This window comes from Pseudophryne corroboree, chromosome 10, assembly GCF_028390025.1.
Source record: "Pseudophryne corroboree isolate aPseCor3 chromosome 10, aPseCor3.hap2, whole genome shotgun sequence".
Taxonomy (NCBI): Eukaryota; Metazoa; Chordata; class Amphibia; order Anura; family Myobatrachidae; genus Pseudophryne; species Pseudophryne corroboree.
In genome coordinates, this window is record NC_086453.1 from 285,793,213 (window position 1) to 285,807,395 (window position 14,183).

The 14,183-nt window shown below is 45.8% G+C and overlaps 1 protein-coding gene across 1 annotated transcript; it reads right to left on the minus strand.

Moving 5' to 3' along the window:
- Nucleotides 1-12,157: 12,157 nt before the first annotated feature.
- Nucleotides 12,158-13,398, minus strand: LOC134965545 (olfactory receptor 1G1-like). Its single transcript, XM_063941925.1, has one exon. It carries the CDS (start codon nt 13,392-13,394, stop codon nt 12,474-12,476), a length of 921 nt encoding a protein of 306 aa, XP_063797995.1. The 5' UTR covers nt 13,395-13,398; the 3' UTR covers nt 12,158-12,473.
- Between the last annotated feature and the right edge of the window lie 785 nt (nt 13,399-14,183).

The following is a 14,183-nucleotide window of genomic DNA, read 5'->3' on the forward strand; positions in this document are numbered from 1 at the left end:
TACAGCTTGACAAAGGGAACACACGGCTTGACACCTGTTGTCCGCATTTCTGGTGAAATACCTCCACACCGAAGAGCTGATTTTTTTGGTATTTTCACCTGGCATGTCAACGGCCATATTCCTCCCACGGACAACAGGTGTCTCCCCGGGTGCCTGACTTAAACAAACCACCTCACCATCAGAATCCTCCTGGTCAATTTCCTCCCCAGCGCCAGCAACACCCATATCCTCCTCATCCTGGTGTACTTCAACACTGACATCTTCAATCTGACTATCAGGAACTGGACTGCGGGTGCTCCTTCCAGCACTTGCAGGGGGCATGCAAATAGTGGAAGGCGCATGCTCTTCACGTCCAGTGTTGGGAAGGTCAGGCATCGCAAACGACACAATTGGACTCTCCTTGTGGATTTGGGATTTCAAAGAACGCACAGTTCTTTGCGGTGCTTTTGCCAGCTTGAGTCTTTTCAGTTTTCTAGCGAGAGGCTGAGTGCTTCCATCCTCATGTGAAGCTGAACCACTAGCCATGAACATAGGCCAGGGCCTCAGCCGTTCCTTGCCACTCCGTGTGGTAAATGGCATATTGGCAAGTTTACGCTTCTCCTCCGACAATTTTATTTTAGGTTTTGGAGTCCTTTTTTTTCTGATATTTGGTGTTTTGGATTTGACATGCTCTGTACTATGACATTGGGCATCGGCCTTGGCAGACGACGTTGCTGGCATTTCATCGTCTCGGCCATGACTAGTGGCAGCAGCTTCAGCACGAGGTGGAAGTGGATCTTGATCTTTCCCTAATTTTGGAACCTCAACTTTTTTGTTCTCCATATTTTATAGGCAGAACTAAAAGGCACCTCAGGTAAACAATGGAGATGGATGGATTGGATACTAGTATACAATTATGGACGGACTGCCACGGTTAGGTGGTATAAAAAAACCACGGTTAGGTGGTATATAATACAATTATGGATGGACGGACTGCCTGCCGAGTGCCGACACAGAGGTAGCCACAGCCGTGAACTACCGCACTGTACACTGGTTGATAAAGAGATAGTAGTATACTCGTAACAACTAGAATGACGACGGTATAAAGAATGAAAAAAAAACCACGGTTAGGTGGTATATATTATAATACAATTATGGTTGGACGGACTGCCTGCCGAGTGCCGACACAGAGGTAGCCACAGACGTGAACTACCGCACTGTACACTGGTTGATAAAGAGATAGTAGTATACTCGTAACAACTAGTATGACGACGGTATAAAGAATGAAAAAAAAACCACGGTTAGGTGGTATATATTATAATACAATTATGGTTGGACGGACTGCCTGCCGAGTGCCGACACAGAGGTAGCCACAGCCGTGAACTACCGCACTGTACACTGGTTGATAAAGAGATAGTAGTATACTCGTAACAACTAGTATGACGACGGTATAAAGAATGAAAAAAAAACCACGGTTAGGTGGTATATATTATAATACAATTATGGATGGACGGACTGCCTGCCGAGTGCCGACACAGAGGTAGCCACAGCCGTGAACTACCGCACTGTACACTGGTTGATAAAGAGATAGTAGTATACTCGTAACAACTAGTATGACGACGGTATAAAGAATGAAAAAAAAACCACGGTTAGGTGGTATATAATACAATTATGGTTGGACGGACTGCCTGCCGAGTGCCGACACAGAGGTAGCCACAGACGTGAACTACCGCACTGTACACTGGTTGATAAAGAGATAGTAGTATACTCGTAACAACTAGTATGACGACGGTATAAAGAATGAAAAAAAAACCACGGTTAGGTGGTATATAATACAATTATGGTTGGACGGACTGCCTGCCGAGTGCCGACACAGAGGTAGCCACAGCCGTGAACTACCGCACTGTACACTGGTTGATAAAGAGATAGTAGTATACTCGTAACAACTAGAATGACGACGGTATAAAGAATGAAAAAAAAACCACGGTTAGGTGGTATATATTATAATACAATTATGGTTGGACGGACTGTCTGCCGAGTGCCGACACAGAGGTAGCCACAGACGTGAACTACCGCACTGTACACTGGTTGATAAAGAGATAGTAGTATACTCGTAACAACTAGTATGACGACGGTATAAAGAATGAAAAAAAAACCACGGTTAGGTGGTATATATTATAATACAATTATGGTTGGACGGACTGCCTGCCGAGTGCCGACACAGAGGTAGCCACAGCCGTGAACTACCGCACTGTACACTGGTTGATAAAGAGATAGTAGTATACTCGTAACAACTAGTATGACAACGGTATAAAGAATGAAAAAAAAACCACGGTTAGGTGGTATATATTATAATACAATTATGGTTGGACGGACTGCCTGCCGAGTGCCGACACAGAGGTAGCCACAGCCGTGAACTACCGCACTGTACACTGGTTGATAAAGAGATAGTAGTATACTCGTAACAACTAGTATGACGACGGTATAAAGAATGAAAAAAAAACCACGGTTAGGTGGTATATATTATAATACAATTATGGTTGGACGGACTGCCTGCCGAGTGCCGACACAGAGGTAGCCACAGCCGTGAACTACCGCACTGTACACTGGTTGATAAAGAGATAGTAGTATACTCGTAACAACTAGTATGACGACGGTATAAAGAATGAAAAAAAAACCACGGTTAGGTGGTATATATTATAATACAATTATGGATGGACGGACTGCCTGCCGAGTGCCGACACAGAGGTAGCCACAGCCGTGAACTACCGCACTGTACACTGGTTGATAAAGAGATAGTAGTATACTCGTAACAACTAGTATGACGACGGTATAAAGAATGAAAAAAAAACCACGGTTAGGTGGTATATATTATAATACAATTATGGTTGGACGGACTGCCTGCCGAGTGCCGACACAGAGGTAGCCACAGCCGTGAACTACCGCACTGTACACTGGTTGATAAAGAGATAGTAGTATACTCGTAACAACTAGTATGACGACGGTATAAAGAATGAAAAAAAAACCACGGTTAGGTGGTATATAATACAATTATGGTTGGACGGACTGCCTGCCGAGTGCCGACACAGAGGTAGCCACAGCCGTGAACTACCGCACTGTACACTGGTTGATAAAGAGATAGTAGTATACTCGTAACAACTAGTATGACGACGGTATAAAGAATGAAAAAAAAACCACGGTTAGGTGGTATATATTATAATACAATTATGGTTGGACGGACTGCCTGCCGAGTGCCGACACAGAGGTAGCCACAGCCGTGAACTACCGCACTGTACACTGGTTGATAAAGAGATAGTAGTATACTCGTAACAACTAGTATGACGACGGTATAAAGAATGAAAAAAAAACCACGGTTAGGTGGTATATATTATAATACAATTATGGTTGGACGGACTGCCTGCCGAGTGCCGACACAGAGGTAGCCACAGCCGTGAACTACCGCACTGTACACTGGTTGATAAAGAGATAGTAGTATACTCGTAACAACTAGTATGACGACGGTATAAAGAATGAAAAAAAAACCACGGTTAGGTGGTATATATTATAATACAATTATGGATGGACGGACTGCCTGCCGAGTGCCGACACAGAGGTAGCCACAGCCGTGAACTACCGCACTGTACACTGGTTGATAAAGAGATAGTAGTATACTCGTAACAACTAGTATAACGACGGTATAAAGAATGAAAAAAAAACCACGGTTAGGTGGTATATAATACAATTATGGTTGGACGGACTGCCTGCCGAGTGCCGACACAGAGGTAGCCACAGCCGTGAACTACCGCACTGTACACTGGTTGATAAAGAGATAGTAGTATACTCGTAACAACTAGTATGACGACGGTATAAAGAATGAAAAAAAAACCACGGTTAGGTGGTATATATTATAATACAATTATGGATGGACGGACTGCCTGCCGAGTGCCGACACAGAGGTAGCCACAGCCGTGAACTACCGCACTGTACTGTGTCTGCTGCTAATATAGACTGGTTGATAAAGAGATAGTATACAATACTACTAATATACTGGTGGTCAGGCACTGGTCACCACTAGTCACACTGGCAGTGGCACTCCTGCAGCAAAAGTGTGCACTGTTTAATTTTAATATAATATTATTTATCATGTACTCCTGGCTCCTGCTATAACAACCTGCAGTGCTCCCCAGTCTCCCCCACAATTATAAGCTTTATATACAATACATTGATGTGCAGCACACTGGGCTGAGCAGTGCACACAGACTGAGTCACTGTGTGACTGTGTATCGTTTTTTTCAGGCAGAGAACGGATATATTAAATAAAACAAACAACTGCACTGTCTCTGGTGGTCACTGGTCACTGTGGTCGTCAGTCACTAAACTCTGTCTGCACTCTCTTCTAATCTACAGTATCACAGCAATCTCTCTCTCTCTCTTCTAAATCTAATCTAAATGGAGAGGACGCCAGCCACGTCCTCTCCCTATCAATCTCAATGCACGTGTGAAAATGGCGGCGACGCGCGGCTCCTTATATAGAATCCGAGTCTCGCGAGAATCCGACAGCGTCATGATGACGTTCGGGCGCGCTCGGGTTAACCGAGCAAGGCGGGAAGATCCGAGTCGCTCGGACCCGTGAAAAAAAAAGTGAAGTTCGTGCGGGTTCGGATTCAAAGAAACCGAACCCGCTCATCTCTACTTTAGAGTAGTCAGTTAAAATACTAATTATTTTTTGCAGGGCGGGGTCACAACATTTGATCTTGCCTCTGGGCATCTGGGATGAAGTTATGCCACTGGCTTGTGTAGTCTTGTACCAGAATACATTTATTATATTCTGCACATTACTCCATCATTATGAAGCAATAAGTTATATGAGGGAGAGTATTATTGTGGCAAAGTGAACACATGGTTATATTGCAGGCATTCCCAACCTCAGTCCTCAAGGCACACTATCAGCAGGGCCGCCATCAGAAATTCTGGGGCCCGGGACTCACAAAATAGGCAAGGCCCCCTCCCCCTAAAAAATAAAAAAATGAATAAATAAAACTAAAATATATATATAAAATCATACAAAATAATTATATATACACACACACACACACACACACACACACACACACACTTTCTCCCACTCACTCTCCCTCAACTTACCTATTACAGGCTGGTCGGAGCTGTAGCAGCGTGGTCCCGTGTAGCTCTGCCCCCTCCATTTTGTGTAGCTTCACCCCCTTTTCATGACCGAGATCTGGCACTTGTTAGGGTCTCCTGCCCTGTGCTGCCACGTCGTCAAGGCAACCGGGAGACAAGTGCTAGCAGAGTAACCTGAGCGCAGCTGATACTCCGGTTCGGGTCTTTTGCTGTGCAGTGGTTACAGGCTCTGTGCACGGCAGGGGATCCGGTGCTGGTTTTTGTGCTCACAGTCTGTGAGGTCTGAGTGGGGCATGGACAGCACCTGCTATATAAGGCCTCTTCTCAGGTTAAGCAGATGCTGCTGAATCTTTGTTGGTTAGTCAGTTCCTGAAAGTTAGCCAGTACTGTGTAGCTTTGTATTTGTTGTTGCTTACTGCAAATAGGCCTGGGGATTTGGTACTACACTCTGCCAATCCAGACCTAGCAGTAAGACTGGAGTCAGTCGTTTAACTTGCTGGGGTTCTTTTGCTACTCTGTGAACTTAGCAAGTTTGCGGCTGTATTCTCAGATTTGCCTGCCTAAATCCTGTCTCACTGTGCAAGGTGTTCAGGTTTCAGTTTAGTGGCAGTAAGCTGAACCTGTGCACTGCAAGCAAGGATTAGGATTGTGGAGACTCTCCTTGTGTCTATCATTCCATCTCTGACCAAGGAGTTTACTGCCACACCCGTTGGTAACCCTTTAGGGTTTTGCTGTTGCCCTTAGCAACAGCATTTCGGGTTCTCTACGTATTAAAACACAACATCTTGCTTTTTCCATCTGAGCATTACTAATACTAGGGAGACACCCAGTTTCTTAGCCTCTGGGCTTCTCTGTTCACTTTGTGTTTATTTTGTTACCCTATCACCTTCTGTGTACGTAATGTCATATTCCCCAGTCTGTCTGTGAGTTCATTTGTTTTGCATCCCTATCCGTTCAGACACCAGTACATTCCTGCAGGCACTGGTGTGCATAACAGTTCAAACACCAGTACATTCCAGCAGGCACTGGTGTGCATAACAGTTCAGACACCAGTACATTCCTGCAGGCACTGGTGTGCATAACATATTCAGCAGCCTAATACTCCTGTTGAAATTTTGTGGGAATATGGAGCATACCCCTCAAAATACGTTGCAACAGGTGGTCGATCAGGTGCAGGTCCTGACTCGACAATTTAATGATTTGTCCATTAAAATGCACACCTCCCAGGCCGCTGGCGGAGCTCCCGCAGCAGCAGCACCTTCAGGGGTTAAGGAGCCGAAAGTAAATCTCCCGGATCGTTTTTCTGGAGATCGCTCGCAGTTCTTTTGTTTCAAGGAGAGCTGCAAGCTATACTTCCGGCTTAGGCCTCAGTCTTCTGGGTCGGAGATTCAACGGGTGGGCATAGTGATTTCCTTGCTACAAGGAGACACACAGGTCTGGGCATATGGGTTGTAGCCTGACTGTCCGTCGCTTAAAAGTGTTGATGCTTTTTTTACGGCCCTGGGCATGTTGTATGATGACCCTGACAAGACGGCCTCAGCCGAGGCTAAGATTTCGATCCTTAAGCAAGGTCGAAGGCCAGTTGAGGTTTACTGTACGGAGTTTCGGAGGTTGGCCCATGATACCCAGTGGAATGACCCAGCCCTGAGACACCTGTACCGAAGAGGTCTTTCTAACCAGATAAAAGACCAACTGGTACAATATCCCTTGCCTGATAGCTTGGATCAGCTCATGCAGTTATCCATCCGGGTGAATAGACGGCTGAGAGAGCGTAGGCTTGAAAGGGAGACCGAGGTTTCCTTCTTTCCCAAGGGAACCTCAGACTCTAAGGAATTTTCCGAGGAGCCTATGCAGATTGGGGCTACCCGCCTCTCCTCGCGTGAGAAGACGCGGAGGAGACAGCAGGGGTTGTGTTTGTACTGTGGGAATAAAGGTCATGTGGTAGTATCATGCCCAGAAAAGCCGGAAAACTTCAGGGCCTGAGGGTGATGGGAAATATCCTGTCAGGCCAGAAGTCAGAATTTCCCAAGAAGACTTTTATCATTCCGGTGACCTTGAAGATCCTCGGTCAAACTGTCAAGACTGAGGCCTTTGTGGACAGTGGGGCCGACGGGGTTTTTATGGACCGCCAATTCGCCCTGAAACACTCTGTTCCCTTAGTACCCTTGGCATCGGAAATTGAGATTTGTGGGTTAAACGGGGAACCATTATCCCAAGGTAAAATTACCTCTTGCACTAGCCAGATTTCTTTGTTTATTGGAGCCACACACTCGGAAAAATTGTCCTTTTATGTGACTGTCTGTACTTTTGCCCCATTGGTGTTGGGGTTACCCTGGTTAAGGGCCCACAATCCTCAATTTGACTGGGTCTCTGGGGAGATTCTTAGTTGGGGTACTGATTGTTTCAGGAGTTGCTTGAGCCTTCCAGTCAGGCTCTCGCAGCTAAGTTTGCCAGGATTGCCAGGGTGTTATGCAGATTTTGCGGACGTGTTCTCCAAAAAAGTTGCAGAGGTACTACCTCCCCATCGCCCCTATGACTGTGCCATTGATTTGTTGCCAAATGCTAAGCTTCCCAAGAGCAGGTTGTACTCCCTGTCACGTCCTGAGACTCAGGCTATGGCAGAGTACATTCAGGAGAACTTGGCTAAGGGATTTATCAGACCTTCACAGTCTCCAGTTGGGTCGGGGTTCTTCTTCGTGGGTAAAAAGGACGGTTCGTTGTGACCCTGCATCGACTTCAGGGAATTGAACCGTATCACGATTAAAAACTCATACCCACTGCCTCTCATTTCGGTCTTGTTTGACCAGCTTCGTACTGCCACCATTTTTTCTAAGATTGACCTACGCGGTGCGTACAATCTAATCCGAATAAGAGAGGGGGATGAATGGAAGACTGCCTTTAACACCCACTCAGGGCATTATGAATATTTGGTGATGCCTTTTGGGCTCTGTAATGCCCCGGCAGTCTTCCAGGATTTCATGAATTATGTACTCAGGGAATATTTGGATAGATTCTTAGTTGTATACTTAGATGACATCCTAATCTTCTCCCATTCCCTGGAGGAACATCGGAAGCATGTACGCTTAGTCCTCCAGAAACTCAGAGACCACCGGCTTGGGGCAAAGCTGGAGAAGTGCGAATTTGAAGTTCAGCAAATCGCATTTCTAGGATATATTATCTCCCCAGAAGGTTTCCAAATGGAGGGTTCCAAGGTACAGGCAGTCCTGGATTGGGTGCAGCCCACTAGTTTGAAGGCGCTTCAGCGTTTCCTGGGCTTTGCGAATTTTTATAGACGATTTATCGCTGGATTTTCGTCTATAGTGGCGCCCTTGGTGGCACTCACTAAGAAAGGGGCGGATGTTGCTCACTGGTCTTGTGAGGCTAAAGCAGCTTTTGCCCGTCTCAAAAGGGCATTTGTATCGGCCAAGGTGCTGCGACACCCAGATCCAGAGCGTCCTTTTGTGGTGGAGGTGGATGCCTCTGAGATGGGTATTGGGGCAGTGCTCTCTCAGATGGGAGTGTCTGATAATCGCCTTCATCCCTGTGCTTACTTTTCCCGTAAATTTTCGCCTGCCGAGATGAATTATGACGTGGGTAACCGGGAATTGTTGGCTATTAAGGATGCACTCGAGGAGTGGAGACACTGGCTTGAGGGGGCTAAGTTTGTGGTCTCAATTCTCACCGACCATAAGAATCTGGCATATTTAGAGTCAGCGAAGCGTCTCAATGCCAGGCAGGCACGATGGGCTTTGTTTTTTGCTCGCTTTAATTTTTTGATAACATATCGCCCTGGGTCAAAAAACATCAAGGCTGATGCGCTCTCGCTGAGTTTTGCTCCAATCCAGGAGACCACCGGGGAGCCGTTGCCCATTGTGTCCCCATCATGTATTAAAGTGGGCATTACCCAGGACCTCTTATCATTAGTCCTTAGAGCACAGGAGCAGGCTCCTCCAGACCTTCCGGTAGGTCTTTTGTTTGTGCCTCCTAGGTTAAGACAGCGAGCGTTCCTGGAATTCCATGCCAAGAAGTCGGCAGGTCACCCGGGTATTGCCAGAACTCGGGAGTTGCTATCTAGGGCGGTGTGGTGGCCCTCGGTGGCTAAGGATGTGGATCAGTGGGTTCGGGCATGTGACATCTGTGCCCAAAATAAGACTCCTAGAGGGGTTCCTGTTGGCCCATTACATCCACTCTCTATCCCATCTAAGCCATGGACCCACATTTCAATGGATTTTGTGGTGGACTTGCCCAAATCCTCGGGGATGACAGCCATCTGGGTTGTCGTTGACAGGTTTTCGAAGATGGCGCACTTCGTTCCACTGGTTGGGCTGCCATCGGCCAGACGCCTGTCTGAATTATTTACGCTGCATGTTGTGCGTCTCCACGGGTTGCCACTTGATGTGGTCTCTGACCGCGGATCCCAGTTTGTGGCCAAATTCTGGAGGGCATTTTGTTCCGATCTCCAGATTTCTGCCAGCTTGTCATCAGGCTACCATCCGCAGTCTAATGGGCAGACTGAAAGGGTGAACCAGTCCTTGGAGCAGTTCCTCAGGTGTTATGTCTCCAAGTGTCAGACTGACTGGGTTGCTCATCTGTCCATGGCGGAGTTTGCCTATAACAACGCGGCTCACTCTGCTACAGGGATCTCTCCCTTCCTTTGTGTGTATGGGCATCATCCTAAGGCCAATTCTTTTGACCCCCTGGACTCCACGCCTGGTGGTTCCTCTGTGGTTTCGGTCCTTAGAGGTATTTGGAGGAAAGTGAAGAAAGCCCTTGTGTCTGTGACCAAAAGGGTTTTTGATAAGCGGAAAAGACCCGGCAGCTTCAAATTAGGAGACTTCGTCTGGTTGTCTACCAAGAATTTGAAGTTGAGACAGCCATCTCATAAGTTAGGCCCCCGGTTCATCGGCCCTTATAAGATCACCAGGGTTATCAATCTGGTGGCATTTCAGTTAGATCTGCCCCGTTCTTTGGGTATCAATAAAACATTTCATTGTTCCCTTTTAAAACGGGCGATTAGTAATCCTTCTTCCAGTGGAAGACCTTCCCCTCTTCTGATAAGTGGCCAGAGGGAGTTTGTTGTTGAAAGGATTCTTGACTCCAAGATGGTTCGGGGTCGGCTGTCATTTTTGGTGCACTGGAAGGGGTATGGCCCGGAGGAGCGGTCGTGGGTGCGCAGTTGTGATCTTCATGCCCCCAGACTGATACGCTCTTTCTTCTCGCAGTTCCCCGATAAACCCGGTGGTAGGGGTTCTTTGACCCCTCGTCAGAGGGGGGGTACTGTTAGGGTCTCCTGCCCTGTTCTGCCACGTCATCAAGGCAACCGGGAGACAAGTGCTAGCAGAGTAACCTGAGCGCAGCTGATACTCCGGTTCGGGTCTTTTGCTGTGCAGTGGTTACAGGCTCTGTGCACGGCAGGGGATCCGGTGCTGGTTTTTGTGCTCACAGTCTGTGAGGTCTGAGTGGGGCGTGGACAGCACCTGCTATATAAGGCCTCTTCTCAGGTTAAGCAGATGCTGCTGAATCTTTGTTGGTTAGTCAGTTCCTGAAAGTTAGCCAGTACTGTGTAGCTTTGTATTTGTTGTTGCTTACTGCAAATAGGCCTGGGGATTTGGTACTACACTCTGCCAATCCAGACCTAGCAGTAAGACTAGAGTCAGTCGTTTAACTTGCTGGGGTTCTTTTGCTACTCTGTGAACTTAGCAAGTTTGCGGCTGTATTCTCAGATTTGCCTGCCTAAATCCTGTCTCACTGTGCAAGGTGTTCAGGTGTCAGTTTAGTGGCAGTAAGCTGAACCTGTGCACTGCAAGTGAGGATTAGGATTGTGGAGACTCTCCTTGTGTCTATCATTCCATCTCTGACCAAGGAGTTTACTGCCACACCCGTTGGTAACCCTTTAGGGTTTTGCTGTTGCCCTTAGCAACAGCATTTCGGGTTATCTACGTATTAAAACACAACATCTTGCTTTTTCCATCTGAGCATTACTAATACTAGGGAGACACCCAGTTTCTTAGCCTCTGGGCTTCTCTGTTCACTTTGTGTTTATTTTGTTACCCTATCACCTTCTGTGTACGTAATGTCATATTCCCCAGTCTGTCTGTGAGTTCATTTGTTTTGCATCCCTATCCGTTCAGACACCAGTACATTCCTGCAGGCACTGGTGTGCATAACAGTTCAAACACCAGTACATTCCTGCAGGCACTGGTGTGCATAACAGTTCAGACACCAGTACATTCCTGCAGGCACTGGTGTGCATAACAGCACTGTCACAGGAGAGGGGAGAGTACGCTGCAAGCTTCTACTGAAAAGTCTCTGCCAAAATGGGCACCGCCTCAGAGGAGACAGTTATTAAAGATACTAGAGGAGCCTCCTCTAGTATCTTTAGATAACTGTCTCCTCTGAGGTGGCGGCCATTTTTGGAGGGACATTTACAATAGAAGCTTGCAGCATCCTCTCCCCCTCCTTTGACAGTGCCAGAACTCGGTAATGAAAAGTGGGCGGAGCATCACGGCAGCATGAGCGGCTCGGGCCCTCTCTCTGTCAGAGAGGCCGGGCCCGGGATATCTGTGCCCGCAGCACCCCCCTGATGGCGGGCCTGACTATCAGTGCAGGTCTAAGTGATATACAGGCTTCAGCACTAATGGTTCAACAAAATAACTTAGGTGCTAATTAAGTCATCTGTGCTCAAGCATGGATAACGCTAAAAGCTAGATTTTTAGTGTACCTTGAGGACTGCTTTAAAGCACAGGTTCTCAAACTCGGTCCTCAGGACCCCACACAGTCCATGTTTTGCAGGTCACCTGTAGATTTTTAAAATGTGACAGTTTGTGATACACAGAGCAGCAGCTGGGTGACATGGAAAACGGGATTCCTGTGGGGTCCTGAGGACCGAGTTTGAGAACCACTGCTTTAGTTTGTGTAGATACTATAAAATTCTTCCTAGGAGTGTACTTGTTGGTACACAAAAATAAGTTTAATACAGATTAGTGTTTGATTATTTAATTAAGATTAAAAAGTCATAACATACAGTATAGCCATTTACAAAAATAAAAACCGGAGATTCAGAAATATAAGTAAACAAATTAGTGTAGGAAACAAAATGGGAAGATGATTAGAGATGGTTTCTATATTTTATGCAAATCTAACCCCCTGTATTATGTTCATACTGTTGAGTCCTACTGGAGAAAAGCACTATATATAAAAAATATATACAATAATATTATTATTATTATTATTATTATTATTATTATTATTACTTATTTAAAGCAACAGTAACAATTTACTCTTTGAAATCCATCTATGTGTATTAATACAATCTATGTATTAGTGTAAAAAAAAATCAGTTAAAGGTATAATTATCCGAGACCCATCATTTTCCAGAATGCACTTTTGAATTCCTTGTTCCTCAAGGTATATATAATGGGGTTTAGTGTCGGTGTGATTACAGTATAAACCACAGGAACCAATTTCTCCTCTTCAGAAAAGTTCTTAGAAGTAGGTTTCAAATAAACTGAGAAAGAAGTTAAATAGAATAATGTTACAACAATGAGATGGGATGCACAAGTGGAGAAGGCCTTTCTTTGTCCTTCTTTAGATTTGATTTTCAATATGGTGTGAATAATGTGAATGTAAGAGATTAAGGTTAGTACGCAAGACCCGAGTCCATAAACCCCTCCGACAATGAAGAGAATAATCTCATTAAACCATGTACTGCCACAAGCCAACTTTAGTAAAGGGGGGATGTCACAGAAGAACTGGTTAACACTATTGGAGGAACAGAAGTTGAGATGAACGGTAGATATAGTGTGGACCATGGAGTGGATGAATCCACTGATCCAGGAGATGCAGACTAACATTATGCATGTAGAAGTGTTCATCATGGTAACATAATGCAATGGATTGCAGATGGCGATGTATCGGTCAAAAGCCATGGCGGCAAGCAATGTGCATTCTATACTGCCCAGAGCAATGAAAAAGTACATCTGGGCCAAACACCCAGAGAAAGAAATGGAATTGTTCTTCATTAAGAAATTAAGGAGCATGTTCGGGATGGTTACGGATGTGTAAAATATCTCAAGGAAAGACAGATTGCTGAGGAAGAAGTACATTGGGGTGTGGAGCTCGGTGCTGGCTGAGGTTACAAGGATGATGAGAACATTTCCTGTAACGGTGCATAGATAAAACACAAAGCAAGTGTAAAATAATGAGATCTGTACGGAGAGAAGAGCTGGAAATCCGAGGAGGATGAATTCTTTCACAGCGCTGTCATTGCTCATCTCAGTTGCACTTGAAAAAACATGACAAAAGAATTTACTATTTAACAATTGGTCCTAAATATAACTTACTAAATGAAAATATCTGAATTTATAGTCATGTGCATTCCATGTATTTGTCTATTAAAGTTATACCGCCCTATTTCTTATCACTATCCATGCCACCTCTGCTTCTGGGATGCAGGTAAAATGCTGCCGGACGGAATCCCGGCAGTCGAAATAAAGATACCGGAATCCCGAGCGACAGCATAAGACTGGCATCAAAATCTAGATGGAGGTCGGGATCCTAGCATTAAAATACTGACACCCAGAATATGAGAAGGGGGGTTAGGGTGCAAGGACAGGAAGGTTATGGTTAGGTACCAGGGAGGGTGGTTAAGGTTAGGCACTTGGAAGGGGAGGTTATGGTTAGGCACCAAGTGGTGAGGGTTAGGTTTAGGCAGCGGGGAAAGGAGGGTTAGGTTTAGACACAACAGGGGGGTTAGGGTTATTCGCCACCGGGGAGGGTTAAGTTTAGGCACCAACAAAGGAGAGATAGGGTAGGGGGCAGGGGTGGGTTAGGTTACTTTTTGTGGGGCTGTCTGGATTCTGATGGTCGGGATGCCACTGTCAGGATTCATCGGGATATAATGAATCTGTGCTTCTTTTCTGTCTTCAAGTCCCATTCAGAAAAAGTACAGTATTCTGCACACTCATCCTAATCAAGTGTCAGACTAGTTTCAACTCACATCAAGTTACCACACTTGCCCTACAAGACACAGCGCTTTATTTAGAGGTGGATACAGTGGAAAC